We start from the raw sequence: 18,481 nt of genomic DNA on the forward strand, positions 1-18,481 counted from the left end.
TCAGGTGGAATGGAACAAAGCTAGAAATGGGTAGATTCAGACTGGATGTTAGGAAGAAGCTGTTCACTATGAGGGTGCTGAGACCCTGGAACAGGTTGCCCAGGGAGGTGGTAGAGGCCCTATCCCTGGAGGTGTTTAGGACCAGGTTGGATGAGGCTCTAGACAGCCTGGTCTAGTGTGAGTTGTCTCTGGCTATGGCAGGGGTGTTGGCACTAGATGATCCTTGTGCTCCCTTCCAACCCTGACTAATTCTATAATAAATGACTATGTTACTTGACTGTCCACCCAAATCATGCTAAATATCACCTAGAAAACAGGGACATCTGAGATTAGGATATTGCAACCCACAAGAGGAACATTTCTCTCAGAAGGGAAAGACTGTGGATTTAGCAGAGGTGAGGACAGTTGACAGGGCTGTGCTCCTTTTCCTTCACCCAAGACAGGGACAGCTTTCTTGGCAAGCATTGCACCTTCTATATATGGCTGCACTTTTGCTGCATTTGTTTTGTACTTGCACTGTTTTGTAGACTTGCATTTCTGACTTTGTTGGCTGTTACCTGGGATTTATTCACTTGTGCTCAATCACTTGCAGTTACTGCATTTATCACCAGCAGTCCCAAACTGGTGTATCTGTTGCTTTAGTAAATGAAACCTTTTGATTAACTTTTGAACCATTTCCCGTGTAAGTCTATTGATGGACTGAAAGAGGCAAATGTTAATGTGGCTGAACAGTTCCAGTAAGAGTCCTGGACTCTGAGACAGGCAAACATTGGGATCTTAGCTGTAACCATCGCTGCTCAGACTGGTGATGGATTTGCTATGACCCTCAGGCTAGATAGGAGCCTGGAGTGTCACAGGTGGCTGAAGCTGGCATGCCTGGTCAGTCTGCTTGACTTAGTGGCAAAGCTGGGGCGGGAAGGTAAGAGGGTTTCTTTATGCTGACTAGCGTTTTCTTTATTAACAGGGGGTTTCGTTTGTTTGGTGTCTTTTGTTGTTTTGGGTTTTTTTTAACCTTTCCTAGATGCAAAGTTGTCCTGATGTCGTCTTTCCAGACCATGGTTAGGGTACGTTGGCAGAGCCACTCAGAAGCGGCGCTGGGCAGCACAAAGCAACCGAGTGCCGTGACCGCCTGCCTGCGGCGCGCTTAGCTAGCAGAGCCGCGTCGCGGCCGAAACTAGGTGTTCCTTGGTGACGATCACTGCAGGAGTTCCCAGGGCCCAGCCCCACGACCCGGCGGCCCCGGTGGGGGAGTGCCCGAGGGCGGCCGGGCGAGCGGACAGCCTTTCCCGGGCCTGCGCGGCGTGTGCGGGACGTGCCGGGCCGGCCCGCGCGCCATGGCTGCCCCCCGCCCCCGGCGCCCCCGCCGAGCCTCCCGCCTGTCGCCGAGCCTGCGTACGTGCCGCGGCCGGGGGCTCCCCTCTGCCTCAGCTGGCGGGGCGCGGCGGGTGGCGACAACACTTGCCCGCGCCTCGCTGCCAGTCCGGAGCTGCGGCAGCCGGGCGTGCTCACGGGAGGGAGGCAATGTTGGTGCCGGATTGGAGTTCGGAGGTGAGGACTGTGGGTTCTGCCTTACCGGGAGCGGTACGAGGTGTAGTTTGCTTGGAGTAGCTGCTAGGCGTGTTGGGGCATTACGGATTTCTGGATGAGAGAATAAGAGCCGAAAAGTCATGTTGGGTTGCTTTGGATTTTAGAAGGGTAGTCTCAAGGAACATAAGGGCCCAGTGCTTTGCGAGGGATATGTTTGCAGCTATGATGTACTTTCAGACTTTGGATGGTTAAGTCAGGCTGGCAGTAATTGTGTGCCTTTTTGTTGTAATCTTTAGTCTAGTGGCTTCAGCAATCTGTTCGAAGCAGGAACCGGTGTGAATGCACCTGCGGATGCCTTTGGTCAATCTCCAGCCCATTTGGCTGCTTGTGGAGGTGAAGCTTTTTTCCTACTTTGGCAACTGCAGACAGGAGCGAATTTGAACCAACAGGTTTGTGCCTCACACCTAATTTATCATGTAGATCCAATTTATAATATTTAAGAGAGGTTTTATATACACGAGTGCATTGCATGAGGTATCTGGGGTTTTTTGTGTTTTATTTTTCACTAACATAAACCAGAAATCCTGTCTTTATTGCATTAGTGATTGCATTCGCTACGTATAGTGTTTACTGTGTTAGTGATTATGCATTTGGTGGGTAGTGCAATTTTCATTTACATTTCTGCATGCAAATGTCAAAAGAACTTAATTCTTACACACAAATAAGCATTCCTTTTTTCTTTGACTTCTTTTTCTCCTTCTTCCAGGGAACATAAGGATTCTTCCCTTTAGCTGTAAAGTTTAATTTGCTTTTATCTCTGAGCTGGTAGTGTAAGCTGTTGGTCACTGCTGTCCCTGTGTGGTGCTGAAAGATGCTGCTAATCAGTGCACAGAGTGTATTCTGTATAAATAATCTTTCAGAACGTAAAGGTCAAGCAGTGAGTATTGCAAGGGATAGTAAGCTGTTTTGTTGTGATGAATACACTAAACATTTAATGGCAGTTACCAAGGTCATTTTAATAGCTAATCCTTCACTAATCTTTCTCCTGGTAGACTGGTATAGAGAGGAACACTGTAAACAGGCATGTTGAATAAAACAAGGTAACTTCATCCTATTGCCCTTTCTTAAAACTACTGGTATATATGTTTTAGGATTGCTTTGGAGAAGCCCCAATACACAAAGCAGCAAAAGTTGGGAGTTTGGAATGTCTTGCTGTCCTTGTTGCTGGAGATGCCAAAATTGAGTAAGTTGAGCTACATTTAGTCCTTTCATTAAGTGTCAAAGGAGATGTGCCTATTGTACTTTTTTGTGTGTGGAGTGTTCATGCTAAGACTGTAAATGTAGCATGACTAGTGTCATAGGGGCAGTATTAAAAATTGCCATAAACACAACAGTGGCATAGACCATACACTGTTATTTCCATGTTAAAGACCTCTACTAATTGCTAAGAGAGTACTACTGATGACAAGTTTCCCTTGTTTGTTTTCCTTTCTGACTGCTGCTGTGCTCACCCTTCATCTTGCCTGATAGGCTAAGACAGTCATAGTCTGACAAATTTATTTTGAAATAATGATTCCTTGTTGAATTTAATACCAGCCCTCTCTGGGAGTAGAGCTCCATGCTGCCCTTGACAAGCCTTCTTAGTACTGATTCCCTGTGTATCTCTGCCATACATATATTTCAATGTAATAGAATTTTTTTTTGCTAATTATGTGTTTCAGCTTGTGCAACAACAGTGGACAAACAGCAGCAGACCTTGCACTGGCCTCTGGCTTTCTGGAATGTGCCAAGTTCCTCACAACAACTCAGCACACACAGACAATGAAACTGAGAGGACAGTCTGGGGATGCTCTAAGTGACAGACAGAGCTTGCTGAGAGAAGATCCTGCTGGACTGAAACAAGGAAGTGAAAGCAGCAGATCCATAAGCAGGAAGAGGAGAAGAGCAGATGGTGTGTAATAGTGGTGGTTTACTACAATTCAGAATAGTTTGTTGGGTTTTTTTAAATGCTTTTAATTTAAGCAAATTTGCTGTTAGACACAGATTGATTTAGAAGCCTTCTAGTAAGGATCAACTTGTCTACATATCTAAGGTCATGATCTTTCTGAGAAGGGACAGTACATGAAGAATGCCACTGAAAAGGCTACTTTAATACAGATTAAAAAATAGATACTTTTAGTTATGCTGGAGCTGCAGACTTACTCTTATTTGTCCATGTGATAGATCCTAGTTGACAAAGCCTGTAATCCCAAAATGAAATAGAGGAGAATCCAAAGTCTGAAGAAACATGACTGGACTGTGCACTGAGCAGCCAGGTGTGTACACTGGTACATGGTCTCCTTCTGAGAAGGAGGAAAGCTAGTTTGTTTTTACTTCTTACAGAAGACACTTGTGTTGTTTTTTCCAGAACAGTTGTATTCATACAGCTATAAAGAAATGAACGTATAACAAATAATTATTTTTTCTCCTGTGTAAATATGACAATGAAGTTCATAAAATCCAGTACACAGACTCACTTTAATCCCAATTATCTTCTAAAATGCTGTTATCAACAGTACCTACCAGGAGCAAACAATGGGTTTGAACAGACTGATAGTACACAAGACAGCTGGCTAAAAGCAATCTGAAAGGTAGAGGGCAGTTCATTTTTTTTCCACAGGGAAGAATTCTATAAAAGTTTGGGACATTTAATCTGTAGTCTTTAACATAAAAGTTGCTGTAGCCAAAAGAAGAGACCATTAGCTACCTCATAAGTAAGAAATACAGTTCACACCAGATAATTCCTACTTTTAGAGGTTTCATTTAAAAAATCTTAAATTTTTCAAGCAACAGTTCTGCTTCAACTGGGTTTTCATTTGACTTAAAGCATTATTCCGATAAATAACATGATAGTAGTACCTGGATCAGCTAGTATTCTTAGCATGTTCCAGCATAAAAGGGGAATTTAAATGGTTTTTGGTCGTTGAGGTAGGCAGAGATTATAATAGGCGTCCTTGTTCCAAAACTCTGGGCCCTTCCATCCACACCAGCCCTGCCCAAGAAAAGCAAAATAGTGTTCAAATCTACTACAAATTCAGGTTTTCCTGTCTACTACTATACTATCGATTTCCTTTTACAAATAAGCTGTAAGAATTCTTTTCAAATACCTATGGAGTGCAATTCTTAGAAAGTTCTCTAGACATCTGAAAGTGCATTAACTGTGAAGTCTCCCTCCCTCTTCCTCCCTCCCCACCAACCTCAGTTCCTTAAAAAGTAGCTTTCATAGACACACACTTTTCACTGCCTTCTGCAGTTACAGAGAGACTAAATATTATTCTGAAACTCTACTGTCTTCACAGTTTCCATTTCTCTTGTCTTGAATCCTTGCCTTCTTTGGTGGCATTGATACTTGAGAGCAAATCAGAGCCCTTCATACCAGAAAGCATGCTGTTATGATTTAGCAGAGAAAGTTTAACACAACTCTCGACTTTGCAAAGCACCACATTTTTCAAGAGAAGAGTTACAAACTCCTTAAGACTTCCTCCCTTCCTCTGACACTTTTGATGAGGCAAGGTGGTTCTGCTGTGTTTTACTCTCCTGGAACACCTTGTAGTTCTAATGCTCTTTGGTTCTACATGCTGTTTGGCTATGTTTTCTTACAGTTCAAGCTTTGATCATTATAGGGGTAGCAAAATATTGTTTTAACAGCTTCTGTAGTTAGGCTCAACCCAAGGCTATCCAATATGACAGGATATAAACATTTCTATTTGCAACTTAACTTAAAAGGAAAAGAAATTGATTACTTAAAGGATGATTTAGCTGCTTTCAGAGTTTACATTTCTGACAGTTTCACAGATTTCTGAAACAGCTCACTACCTGCTGTTCAAACTTAGTTCAAGGCCTGATGTGGCAATGCCTGGCATTGGAATTGCTTTTTTAAAGTTTTAAAATAAACAGTTATCTTTTCTGCTTCACTAACAGCACTTGCAGTCTGAACCAAACATTCATTGCATACACTACTGGGTAAAATGGGGATGATTTAATTCAGAGAAATTAAAGAACATTTCTTTGTACTGAAACAACTTTTAAGTAGCTGCTGACCCCAAATATCTTCTCCAGAGACACTGAGTTTCAGAAACAAACAATAAGTAGCATATGTATAAGCATAATCAGGTTAACTGGGATCAATGCTTCATGCAGAAGGAATGGAGATGCCATAGAACAATCAGTTTGTGTTTAGCTGTACGTTATTCAATGCAGAAATATACATGTGTGTGTACATATATGCATGTGCATCAAGCCTCACCTTTTCCAAAATAACATGCAGATCCTCTCCTCCAGTGTAATGTGGGTCTAGAATCAAATATTTTATGTGCCCTGTAATTTCATTCCAAGCCACTCCTAATATTGTATGAGCCAAAACACCTCCACCTAAAATGCAAAGAACACAAATTGCTAACAATTCTTTACCAAGACTGTCTACATGTGCAAGCCTAAAAGTACATCACCACTTTACCACGCTAGCTTGGTTATCAAAATGATTCTGAAGCTGTCCTACATAAGATTCTTCACATTAGGAAGCATATCTTTCTTAAAATTAGGGAGGAGTACTTGTTTTACTTCACTTTTCACTAGAAAATATACTTTACAATTTTTTCCACGTCAGAAAGGCAGGTTAAATCCTCAATGCTTTCCACCTAGAGTATTTCAGACACCTTTTTCCTCACTTTTTCTTTAAAGAAACTCAGGTACAAAAAGAATCTGAAAAACTTTATGGTTATAAAATGGACTACAATCAGAACAGAAATCAGAATTTCTAGATAATGGTGATCTGTTTTCTACTAGGTTCCATGAATGGATATCAGGGACAGAGCAGTAACTTCTGACACTCTAGCCTGCAAACAGGAAATGGAGAGAATTTGATGTGCTGATTACACAGGTCAGTTCCTGCACGTTTCAGATAGCATGAGGAGTTTACATCCTTGAGATAGTGTAATGACTGCAGCACAACAGACAAAAATTGCAAAACCCCCAAAAGAACAAAAGTGAAAAAAAAGTAAAATCCCTAAAACGTGCACCAAAAAGCCAACCTCTGCTTCTCGAATAACAAAAACTAAACCAACCTACAAGAGAGGATTACAGGGAAGGATTTTGCAGTAAAGGTCTTTTAACACTTGAAATGCAGACAAATAGGCTGCTGACAAGCCAAGAATATTTTACACCACAGTCTGGACTTCTGGCACCTGTAATTTTAAAGTTACATTGTTTTGCAGAAGTGCCAAATACAGATTGTGAAAATTGCCAAAATGAAGATTTATTGAAGCTGAAAATTGTATTTTCAATATTCTTCACTTTCTAAATCACAGCTAGGTTGGAAATAGTTCCATTAAAAGTTACAGTGCTCTTACAAATGGTTATTTCTTATGTCACCAACATTTGTGATTATTAGAACTGGGTCTGACGAAGAACTGTACAATAGCCTTCTCTCAAAAGCCAAATCAACTCATTTACACAGAAGACAGCAGCCAAAACTAAATTGTATTGTTTTCCAGGCTCCCTGGGGAAAAGCATAACTGTTAATTCATCTACAGTTTTGATTAACTTTTGCATCTTAAACTGAATGAAACCTAACTGAAATGAAATTCAGCATAGGGAGGCCACACACTTTCACAGGATCATAGGTTCACTGGCATCCTTCAGTACTGTAGCACTTACCTATCATGATTGGAGTTCCTTCAGTCTTGAAATGATTGGCAAGCTCTCTTCCCTGCAATGCCAGTTCAGAACCCTGGCTAGGAAAGAAAGATTTGTCATCCTCACTAGGCTTATTCTCCAACTGTCTACTGTACTCATTAACCAAGTAGAAAGTCACTTAGGCTTTTCCTGTATAAACCTCCTGGGCTAAACTGAAAAAGAGGTTTTTTAAATGCAACTTACAGATTCTGGCTGGACCAATGAATCTGCTTTAAGATTAACACTGAGGCAGCTGGAGTCACTCAGCATCTATAAGGTGTCTGCTGCTTGCCTCCCACAATAGGGACAGCTGGTAGACCTCAGTGGCTCCCTCTGGGTGGCTGAACACCAAAGTGGCTACTTCTGCCAGCAAGGGGAGGTCTGAACTAAGAGAACTTCAGCAGAAAATACAAAAAAATAAGGTGCGTATACAGTAACGATAAAGGTGTGTTTATAATAATGATGTCTCTTAAGGTAGATTTCTGCTGTAAATGCAAAGCAACTGCAGTACTCACACCCAGGGTAACTTTAAAAAAAGTAAATAAAAAAACCCAAAACCTCAAATAACAGTAATCTGCTCAAAGCAACACTGAACTCAGCTTTGTTATTATCTCCCTGCCTTCCTTTTCAACTATGTGGCTCAGCCACGGATGAAAGCAGTCTATGTGGAAGAGAAAGGAACACTTGCAATACATGCATGTATTCCAGGATTCAGACCTATGTCTGATGGAGACTCTTCCTCTTAGAACACACACAGTCCTCCCAAAAGTGGTGACAGAAGCTAGGCAAGGAAATCAATACAGCTATTTAAAAAAAAGTTGTCTTTGTATTTCTTCATATAGAGGTTAACCTTTTGAGAGCCCAGAAGAAACGCCGCATGCCTGCCATCAAGTTCCTGGAGATGGATTAAATGCAGGCAGAATACAAAGCTGGGACACTGGGAAAAACTATATTTACAATAATGGATTTGGTACTAGTGTTGCTGGTGCAGCTGTGAAGTCTTATCCCCATGCAGAGTTTGAAGTGCTACCTAGAAATAAGACAAAGACAAAAATGCTATCTGCTGGCTGTGACCAGCTGAAAAAGATGCATGACATTTCTTCTTCTCAGCATGTTAGTGATGTTGGTTTCCTATAATCCTGAACAACACTGGTGCTCCCTCGTAGCAGCACTACAAGCAGTTCTATCCTGTTTACAAAGGAATCTATTCTATATTCTTAGATGCATACTGGCAAAGCCTGCCACAGCTGCTATAAACAGGTGGATCATCTGCAAATATAAGCTTTGGAACACAAAAAACAGTAAAACTGGGTACATAAAGCTTTACAAAAAATTGAAGAACTGCACTATTTTCCTAACATTAAGAACTGACACTGCATTTTTAGAGGAGATTCTACAGTAAGTAAACATAGCTCTTGAGTAGTATTTTCAGTAGAATTTCTGACACATTAAGTCAGTATGCATTCTTTATCTCATGATTTTATTTATCATAAAATTGTCGGGGATTTCAAAGTGTGCTTAGTATTTTTAGTTCTGAAAAATGCTCAACATCACTCTTTTTCCTCCCAAGTATATCTGTAGGGTACTTTATTGCACGAGTGTCGGATTTCCAGCATAGAAACAAATCCGTTGTTTTATCTGTCACATAAACCCAAAAAAGAGAACACTATTTCCAGGCTGCTCAGTGATTTGCATCCATCCTGAAGTGACAGGCTGGCTCTGTAGACAAAGTAATAATTTCCTGTCACTATGCACTCAGCTTATTATGACTGCCAGGCACATGTGGATCAAAAATTGTATTTGGGTACAAAGGAACAGGAATAGACTGGATCCCAGGTCCCTTTGCTTATCATTGAGCAATTTACAGCAGCTGCAAACTGGAAGCCACAAGGTCCCAAGAAATTTAGCAATGCCTTCATTTGTAAGCACTTGGCACAACCAAAGGCAGGAATACAGGGATTATTAACAAACTTTAAAATATTTCCTCTCTTATTATTCCTAGTCTCCCCTCTATTGTAATGGCAATCTGCTTTTTAAGGCATTCAATCTTTTGAGTAACAGAGCTGTTAAGCAAATATTGATCCTTACCTGACAAATAGTATTTTTGAAGTTATTCCAAAAAGCTGATTCAAAACAAGTTGCACCTCGATTGAACCAATCCATTGCCGTGACCCAACAAATGCTGCAGGTTTGTCTCCAGCATCAACCAGTGCCTTAGCAACATCATGATAAAGAATTAAAAACATCAATAACATACAGTAGGCAACTCCCCCCTCTTTCTGTGAACAAAGCTGGTTTGCATGTATGGCAGTATATACCTAGCTGGTCAAAAGCAGGCAAGTGGATGTTGGTTGTTTTTTCAAAATGTCACTTCAACACTAATACAAAGTGCAGAACAGAAGCCCATGTCCACAAGCAGACTTCATGCTGGGATACTGAGCACCAAGCTATCTAGTAACAGAGTGCACCACCTGTACTGCAGGATTATCTAGATTCCTATTCAAAATATCTCAGAAAGTGATCTATAAAATAGTGTTCTGAGTAAAAGGTCACTGAAATATACCATCATTTAAATTCTTCTCCATTCTGAGGCTTTTTTTGTTTACATGCAACACTTTAGCAGGGCCTTTTCTGCTCACATAGGAAGCCCACAGTCCCCTATAAGTTACTGTCCTCTTCTAGATGTCTAAAGTAACATAGGAGTGCATGGACTTTAGTTGCTTTTTAGGTTTAGATGTGGAATAAAATGTTCAGGAAATGCAGTTTTAACTCTAGAGCTCACATCTCTGTTAGGTATGATGAAAGCTGGTTTATGGATGGAATCCAATTTTGCTGAAAATGTTCAGTAAATATAATGCAAAGAACTATTTTTAGAATTCTGAAGATAATTGCAGTATTTCTTATTAGGCAGACAGTATTAGCTGTCTAATCCTAGTTTTTCTTAGGTGCCATTAACAGAAACAAACATGTTTTGGTTTGCATTTGAATTCAGAATGCAAAAAGAAGTGAAGGGAATCTGAAAAAACAGGCAAAGCTGCAAAAGGCAGCAGTAAACCAAGGCACAGCATTTGGGGAATTCACCTGTCACTGAATACAAAATTCAGTTTCAAAAATTATTTTATTAATGTGACACATGGGGTTATTTGATTTCTTTCATTTAGAAGTATCAGTGTCAGTTATAACCTGAGCTTCTGAAAGAACTCTGATCCAAGGAAAGACTACTTTAATGAGTCTTATTTGTACATAAAATGTTGCCCAACACTGACAACCATTTGGAGACCGATCTCCTATAGTACAGCTTGTTAAAACTGAGCACCACTACAGTACAATTTAAGAGACAAAAACATCACATAAATCCAACCTCTGTATGAGTTTGTTTTTCAAAAAATAATCATACCAACTTTTCTAGACAAACATGAATCTGATTAGATGTTCTGTACCTGCTGAATTTCCTTGTGTGTTGGTATAGGGGCATCAATGTAACCTTGCTGCTTGAACCAAGAGCAGATTGTCTGCAAAGACCGATAGGCACAGCCCCAGCCGCTGTCATCGGTCCGATCCTGCATATAGTGGTGGTAGCTATACACACCATGTACTAGATAAACCTGCACAGAAAGCAATAAAAAATATCTGATCACATTTGTGGCAGTTTTCAGAGTCATGTGGCTTGTCACTTGCACTATAGAAGCTTTCAGTTGGGGACTGCAATATCTTTGAAAGAATCGAAGGGTTGTAATTCATACATGATTACTCCTTGGTTTTGTCAGTTTTAGTTTCTTGTCCTGGTTCTGAGAAACTTAAAACTCATGCTAAATATCTGTGCATCCTTTTCCAAGAAAAAACAATTTATCTGTGACAAATACATCTAAAAGCAAGGCCATTTGGTGTAGAGAAATGCTAAATGTTTTTGCTTAAAAAGGTCAGTGAGTTACTTCACTATTTTATCTGTGCAGTTCTTCTTTTAATAACAAATCTCAATTATAAGTACTTTCTTCTAAATGTTTAAATGTAAACTTACCATGCCAGACTCTGCACCAGGGGAACTAAGATGTAAATGTGGGTTTCTGAGGTATCCATCTTTATATGGTTCATCTGGGAAATGATAAGCATTTGCTCTCTTGAAATACGGTCTGTCACAGGGCAGATTGAACAATCCATGCAATTCCTACATGCGAGTTCAAATACAAACAAAGAGCACAATTCAAATTTTCCATTAAAAGAAACATCGCATCCTAAGTAGCAGTCAAAACACAACTTTAACAGCATAGTGTGACAATATATTAAAATATATTTAATTCCTACTCTATTTCCTACTACAGCTCACCTCTCAAAGGAAGCTTTTGCAGACTTACCTCCTGTCTAGAGGGCCCACTGTTTTACACAGTCCTGTTATGCAACACCTTCACCTGGAGCCCCGCTGAAGATACTGTAAGTATTATAAACTACACCTTAACAGAAAAGGATTGCAGTTTCATCTGTGTTGTAGCATAGATACATATACTCTGAATTTTAATCTTCTAATACTGAAGACACACAAATACTCTGGCAAGGTAAAGATACTGAGCTTAGGGATTAAGCAGATCCAGTCTATTTTTAAATATCTTAAGCACTGTTTAGGACACAGCAGCCACGTTTGAAGAGATATATTGTCTTATGTCTCAGACTGCTGGAGTGAAAGGAATAATGAGATCATCTGGGATAAAGTGTGTAACACAGGGAGTACATTTTCTGCAGATGACCCAGCACTGAACCCAACTACATTAGCTACTTAGCAATCGGTGGGTAAGAGAACAGAAGACAGAGCAGGAAAGATTTTAATGTGCCACCAATGCCTGAGGCCTCTGCAAACGCAAGGAATAAATTAGGTTTTATATACTCGTTAGTGCTTCACACAGAGAAAGGAAATGAAAAACCTCCACAGCTTCTATGGCTCTAAGGCAGCAGAATATTCTTTCCCTGCTCTTTGGATACATAACTGTGGGACTTCAGCTGGTACCTGTCAGGTACACATCTCAGTCTGAAAGGACTGCCACATCAGAACATTTTTCCACCTCAATGTTCCTTTTTCTAGATGGGACAACCAGGAAGGTAGAAAGCAAGCAGACAAAAGCTAGCTAAGACTAAGCCATGAAAAGCAGTCCCTCCTCAACCCCAACAAGCAAACAAACAAAAAACTCAACAACACACAATGCTGAGAAAGAAATCAAAGAACCCTCAACCCTAACACTCCCTTTCAGGACATATGTTAAAGCCTGCAAGTATTAACATACTACATATGATCTAATATTCTACCACAGAAGTGAAGAAATTAAAAAAATACAGTACTGAAGGTATAACTTAAATACATTCCTATGGAGTTTCAAAGTTTCTACCCTCCCCCTACAAAAATGAGATCTGGCACATCTTAGAAAATAACATCCAACAAATCAAACCTCTACATTCAATACAGTGTTTCAGTTGTAACAAAAATCAAATTTTAAAATAGCAGTATCTGTTAGTAGTTATTCTACATTGCTAAATGAAACCCTTTACCACTGATCTAATTAAAATAATTTAAATAAATAAAAAGCTCAAGTCCCATTAGTATTTGGTGGCTTTACCTTTCTGTAACTTTCCAGCTGATCATCTGAAATGCCTGTAGGATATGAGATTGTGACAAGGTGATTTTTTCCTGGCAGCATGAAATGAAATTGTTCTGGTACCACAATTGATGTTCCCTTCATGTATTTCATGATACACCTTTCCATGTCATTTAATTGCCTGTGAATTGCTTTCACCAGGAGATTCTGTACCCTGCAAAGCATAAGGGAAAATATTTAAAAAGCAGAACTGCAATGGTGGATCATTTTCTCTGATGGTTATACCATACTTAACATGCATATCTGCACCTGCTCTGATGAACTTACTACTGCCATGCTTTCGTTCCTACAGACAGAACGTCACAGTGCTTTACTCAAAGCATGTCTGCACACAGAAACACCTCGCAAGTGATTCAAGCCTCCAAAGTGCAGGTACCCTGGTCTTTTATCTCCAAATACCTTATATTTGGAGAATCTGTCAAAATAGAAGTTACATATATGACTATATGCATGGGGTTTTTTTGCATTTCATCCATCCCATTTAGCATCCTTCAGAGTCAAATCCTACATGAAAAATACAAGGAAAAGGAAGAGAGAACTAGTAATGTTTTCCACCTTCACCTACCTAGCTGCAGCCCATAATGCAATACTGAGATTTCAAAGACTCAAATACATCCAACACTTGCATATTACAAGAATTTTTAGAACATTTCCCTGGGTTTCTCAACTCCTTGCTAAGCAATGATTATGAGTTAACAAGATATTGATAATCTGATTTTTTTGTAGGTAGCAAAAGGATTGTGTCTCAAGATTAATAAAGCCAACTGCTACCTACAGGAACTTTGATTATTTACAGAGTTAAATTCCATTAGAAAAACACTATATGCTACTTTATTAAATTGATTAATGATACAGCTTTACTTCATTATTTCAAGAAAAAGTAGAAATTAAGCTGAAAAATTACAAGGTCAGAATAACACTTACTTTCCCCATGTTTCTTCTGGAGAAACAGATACAACAACATCAACTGGCAATGTCATATTTATGTAGTGGTGTTCCTTATTTTCCCTTTCAATGACCGGAGCCAAAGCAGCTAATGAAGATGTCATTTCCAACATGAGGTCTATATTGACTATTTGCTGCTGCAGAGAATAAAGACACCAGTAGTACATCTACAATAGCATATGTAATACTTGGGTTAAAGAAATCAGCTAGTAATATTAAAGGCAAACTTCTATGTGCTGATTGTCTTTAGATGGATCTCTGCATTCATATAGAGTTCTCAATGACTTCAAAAGAATTCTTTTAAGCCACAACATCTGTTTGTGTACAGCAAAGCCTAGGGAGGGGGTATCTAAAGCTGTTTAAATGATAGGTGATCTGATATGTTTTATTAGTGTGGTGAGACACATACCATATCTTGTAACTTTTTATCCTTTTTTTTCCCAAGCTTTCGTTTGGTCTCATCATCTTGATCAAACCTAAAGGATCAACAAAATAAGGTATTTCTATAATATGAAATTAGTCTGTTTAAGAAACTATATGTAATTAAATATACTCACTGTATAAATCGTCTTATCTCCTTACAAGGAGTATCATCAGTCAGCTCTGGAACAGTGTTCATACCATTGTTAGGCCATACATAGACTGAACTGCGGCAAATTCTTAATACCAGAACATCTGAGGACAGTTTGTTTGCAAGATCACTGAAAACATATCCTAATGCCTTTTTTGTTGATGCCTCTGAAACATAATAAGGATACAGTTAGCCTAGAAAATACATAATAAGGATACAGTTAGCTCTCCTTAGGGGTGCTGGGCACACATTAAAAAAAACCAAGGTACACTGTGAGTGGGAATAAAAATGCTCAGTGCTGTTACAATCAGAAAATGTCTATGTAAACAAAAACTGATTAGACTTTACTTAGGTTTGTGTCAAATATTCACGCTCATACCTGCCCAAAGAAAAGTATCCTTTCTCTGAGATGCTGTCAAATAAGAACTCCATGTTAGAGAATGCAGTCAGTTCTTATAGCTGCAACTCTTAATCAAGTCTACAGTTGCAAACACACTTCTGTGTACAAACTTCTACATCTGGTTATATTTAGTCTTTTGAGTAAACCTTGGAAAGATTCAGTCTGAGTCATAAGTTTCTCACTTTCTATCATCATCCAGAAATACAAACAGAACCCACTAGATTTTTGGAAATCAGGGCCTACACTCTGGCTGCAGATCAAATTTTGGACACAATAAACCTGTTATTGTAGGCTACACCCTGGTCAGCCTGAGTCTTAATCACCAGTATAACAGCTGTCTTTCAGAGCTTAACTTGACTTTTTAAGTTTCACCCACTGTTTACAACCACAACCAGTACTGGAGATGATTGGATATGACCTTTTGGACATTACCAGCATTGCTCTCCTCACTGAGGAAATTAAAACCCATTACTTAGAATATAAGTTATACAAAACCTAACAAACCATTAAAAACTATGCTGAACTGTAATTCTTGAATGCATTTAACTTAGATTTGGTCACTATTAGTTGATTTTTGCACTAAAAGTTTGTAAAATTTACAGTACTATTTACAGTACAGTACTTTTCTCATCCAAAAGAAAAATCTCACTGCTTCCAAAGGAGTGGTCTGCTATATTTACATACTAACAGGTGTGAATACCACAAACTTGGACAATCCAAGTACCGCTCTGCTTCACTGTGACTAAAACTCACTACACTGCAAACAAAGCCAAATAAATAGCCTCTCTCTTGGGATGCCATTCACAAAAAGCTGTTTTCATTTTGGCCAACCTATTCAGACACTTCTGTTCCACATCATAAACTGAAACGAGCCCAAGATTCTCTGGCACTGAAGTCAGTGTTTCTAGTAAAGCTATGTCCTTTTAAAATGCTGAAGGATCTACATCTCAGCTAAGGACACTCTCCTCCTACAGTGCCCTAAGACAGCTCAACAGCTACTCACAGCCTTGAGCAGACTTTAAGTGAGTGCCTCATTACTGCAGGACTAGAGGTGTCTCTTAATACCACATGGTCTACTCCCTTGCTATTCCATGGAATCACAGAAGCCAATCCCACCTAAATTCAGTAGCTAGTTATCTTGTTCATCTTCTCTATTCCTCTAGAAAAACTGGACCACAATCTCAATATTATTATTATAAACCTCTTATAACCAAATTAAGTCATTAAGTTGTCCTCCATTTGCTTAGAGCTTCCAAGGTGAACTTTGGATTCAAACTAAAAAGTGATTGCAATATAAACCCCTAATTATGAAAAATTAAATAAAATTACATAAAAATGGCAATTTAAACTTTAATTCAAATTAAATTAAAAAATATACAATGGAAAAAAAGACAGACTGAAAATTAATGGAGATAAAGAGTATTTTCTGTACTGAATCTTAAGGGGTTTGGGAAAAAACACCATCTGGTGAAATGTCAAGAAAACAAACAGCACAATTAGTAAAGGTTATTTATATAGATGTTAAGAAATCTATTATAGTCTTGCACGCACCATCAGTAGTTGCTAGCTGAAATGCAAGATCCAAGCCTCCTCTTATTCTGAAGAGTATGTTCATGGCTTCTAGAATTACCTAAGGAGAAAAATGAAGCAGTGAAAATTAATGGCTATTTCAATGTGCTTTCTCTCAAAAGGCAGATGATTGTTCTTACACTAGAATATGCAGGTACCCTGGCAATCACTGCATCTGCTCAGGGTATGAAAGGTCACAGGGAAATGAGTGGCAAAGTAGCATGTAAGGTGCTGGAGACAGTACCTCAATTACATAAGTACTAGCACAAATGCAGTCCTTAAAAGACATTTCCTACCTAAATAAGAAAATCTTTTATACTTTCACCATTTACAAATAATCTGGGCAAAATACTGCTCTTATTGTTTTGATCCAAACATGACATTTCCCATTTTATGGCTCTTCTTCCAATTAAGGTAAATCAGGGATTGCTCTAAGCATTTGAGCTGAAAGGCAATTAAGCACATCTGTAAGGGTGCATTCATCTTGGTTAGAAAATAACAGCTTCATGGAAAGGAGGAAAAAAACAAACAAAACCCAGGGACGACAGCTGCAAGCTCTAGAACCCAGGCTGCATTTCACATCTGACACACAAGTAAAAAGACCATCCAGCTGATTTATTTCCCCTTCCAAAGCCCTTGCTCCGTGTCCTCACAATCACTTGTGAATACTTTAACGTGCACTTCATCAGAGAATTCATCTACCTGGAAAACCCTGGGTTTATTTAGTTTTTCATCCAGCTCAATTCCCAGTCAAGTTCAACATAGCAGCTGCAAAAGCAGCTGTGCCAGTACAGGGAATCACAAAATCTGACAGCCCAGAATACTGCAGGTATTGCTCAGTCTAGCAGCCCACAAGAAAAAATGCTTTGTAGCACAGCCTTAATTGCTCAAAGCCCACCATACGATAACTGTAAGAATAATCACACCAAGATCCTTTGGAAAGACACTGCATAAATATTTGCTTTACAAATGATGGGAAACTTCCATCTGCATCTTTAGTTCATGAACTAAAGATCAAAACGGAACTTTCCATTAAAAGTAGCATAGCAAGACATATATAAAAAGAATTGCACAGTTGCTTAATATGTAAATATCGACAATTCTGGCTTCGGGTGAAGGGTTTTGTGGTTTCTGTGACCGTGGACTGCCAGTTTACTCCAAGAACTGAAAAAAGCAAGTTGCAATGTCTGATGTTTTGGTTCCTGCAGTATAATCTCGAATCACTTTAGGTAACATTGTTATCTGAATTAACGTCTTGGTCTTGGGAGTGTAGGATCCAGAATGCCAGCATGTTACAGAGCGACTACGTGGGCTGATGTGAAACGTGTTATTTGAATTATTACGTAGTAGTAGTAGTATTTGTAAATGAAACGCAGAGCTCTGCAAAAGAAGCAAGAGGGGGTTTGGCCTTTCGATAGTGAATCCTCATGGCTGATGAAGTCTGCCGACAAATCAAGGCCGACAGCACCAGGAGCCCCAAAGGCAACGGCTGCGGCGAGAGAGAATGAAGCGGGCAGCGTGAGAGGTGCCAGCACCCCGTCTGGCACAAGCTGGGCCCTGCAGAAACGGCCTCGCACCTTAAGTTGCCCAATGGGCCCCAACACCTCTGCACAAAGTGTCCCGTTGGGTGGAAGACCCAAACGCCACCGAAGAGAACTCTCCCTGGAGCGGACACGCATACCTCCACTCCCAGCCGCCCCACTCGCCCCGGGATGGGGCAGCGTCTCAGAGCGCTCCTTCACGGCCATTTCAGAGACTGACAGAAGGGCGAAAGAAGATCCTACGGCAAACCCCCAGCAGCACCACCACAGCCGCCACCGCCGCCCCCCAGCCCGCAGGCCCCCGGGGCGGGCTCACCACGTCCGTCAGCGTCGCTGCCGGGGCCGTGCCCGACCGCATCCTCCCCGCGCGCACGCGCCCCCGCCCAAGAGGGGAGGAGGGAGGGTGGGGGCGGGAGGCGGAGCGGAGCGGCGGGGGCGGCTCCGCCCGCTGGCCTCGGCGGAAGCAGCTGGCCTCTTCCTGCCCTTCTTGTAGTCGCACTGCTGCGCTGCGCAGCCGCCAGCGCATCGGGCCGTACCAACGCAGAGAGCGGGGGGAGGGCGGGTTTGACCTGTCCGT

The 18,481-nt window shown here is 40.3% G+C and overlaps 3 protein-coding genes across 8 annotated transcripts in view; 2 read left to right on the forward strand and 1 right to left on the reverse strand.

The window, feature by feature from the left end:
• Positions 1 to 1,391: 1,391 nt before the first annotated feature.
• ANKRD37 (ankyrin repeat domain 37) lies at positions 1,392 to 11,639 on the forward strand. Of its 2 annotated transcripts, XM_064149012.1 has the most exons (7): positions 1,392 to 1,548; positions 1,824 to 1,976; positions 2,679 to 2,770; positions 3,249 to 3,478; positions 6,352 to 6,445; positions 7,544 to 7,661; positions 11,559 to 11,637. In XM_064149012.1, exons 1-5 carry the CDS (start codon positions 1,522 to 1,524, stop codon positions 6,390 to 6,392), a joined length of 543 nt encoding a protein of 180 aa, XP_064005082.1. In that variant the 5' UTR covers positions 1,392 to 1,521; the 3' UTR covers positions 6,393 to 6,445; positions 7,544 to 7,661; positions 11,559 to 11,637. The 2 variants fall into 2 exon arrangements, with proteins under 2 accessions (XP_064005082.1, XP_064005083.1); XM_064149013.1 differs by lacking the exon at positions 7,544 to 7,661 and having other exon boundaries at positions 11,559 to 11,639.
• Positions 3,516 to 18,400, reverse strand: UFSP2 (UFM1 specific peptidase 2). 4 transcript variants are annotated; one of them, XM_064149006.1, is made up of 12 exons: positions 18,221 to 18,389; positions 16,346 to 16,424; positions 14,381 to 14,561; positions 14,233 to 14,299; positions 13,803 to 13,957; positions 12,840 to 13,032; positions 11,258 to 11,404; positions 10,680 to 10,844; positions 9,328 to 9,452; positions 7,222 to 7,298; positions 5,813 to 5,937; positions 3,516 to 4,558 (listed from the first exon to the last, which is right to left on the reverse strand). In XM_064149006.1, the coding sequence occupies exons 1-12, from the start codon at positions 18,260 to 18,262 to the stop codon at positions 4,472 to 4,474; spliced, it is 1,443 nt and encodes a 480-aa protein (XP_064005076.1). In that variant the 5' UTR covers positions 18,263 to 18,389; the 3' UTR covers positions 3,516 to 4,471. The 4 variants fall into 4 exon arrangements, with proteins under 4 accessions (XP_064005076.1, XP_064005075.1, XP_064005078.1 ...); XM_064149005.1 differs by having other exon boundaries at positions 13,803 to 13,960; XM_064149008.1 differs by lacking the exon at positions 18,221 to 18,389 and adding an exon at positions 18,045 to 18,174 and having other exon boundaries at positions 13,803 to 13,960.
• The window catches only part of CFAP96 (cilia and flagella associated protein 96), a 101,582-nt gene continuing 96,271 nt past the window's right edge, over positions 13,171 to 18,481 (forward strand). For both annotated transcript variants that reach the window (XM_064149009.1, XM_064149011.1), the window contains exons 1-2: positions 13,171 to 13,250; positions 14,269 to 14,320. The gene's annotated coding sequence lies outside the window, so the exon portion shown is untranslated. The remainder of the gene's footprint in view (positions 13,251 to 14,268; positions 14,321 to 18,481) is intronic.

Source organism: Pogoniulus pusillus, chromosome 9, assembly GCF_015220805.1.
Source record: "Pogoniulus pusillus isolate bPogPus1 chromosome 9, bPogPus1.pri, whole genome shotgun sequence".
Lineage (NCBI taxonomy): Eukaryota > Metazoa > Chordata > Aves > Piciformes > Lybiidae > Pogoniulus > Pogoniulus pusillus.

Bases quoted from the DNA above. Each gene is read 5' to 3' on its own strand.
- ANKRD37 (XM_064149013.1), top strand. From the start codon at position 1,522: ATGTTGGTGCCGGATTGGAGTTCGGAG. The intron at 1,977-2,678 runs GTTTGTGCCTCA...TATATGTTTTAG, and splicing joins GAGCGAATTTGAACCAACAG to GATTGCTTTGGAGAAGCCCC. The intron at 3,479-6,351 runs GTGTGTAATAGT...GTTTTCTACTAG, and splicing joins GAAGAGGAGAAGAGCAGATG to GTTCCATGAATGGATATCAG.
- UFSP2 (XM_064149005.1), bottom strand. From the start codon at position 18,262: ATGCGGTCGGGCACGGCCCCGGCAGCGACGCTGACGGACGTG. The intron at 7,299-9,327 runs GTAAGGATCAAT...TTTCTTTCCTAG, and splicing joins TCAAAAATACTATTTGTCAG to CCAGGGTTCTGAACTGGCAT. The intron at 5,938-7,221 runs GTAAGTGCTACA...TTTGCATTTTAG, and splicing joins AGGAACTCCAATCATGATAG to GTGGAGGTGTTTTGGCTCAT.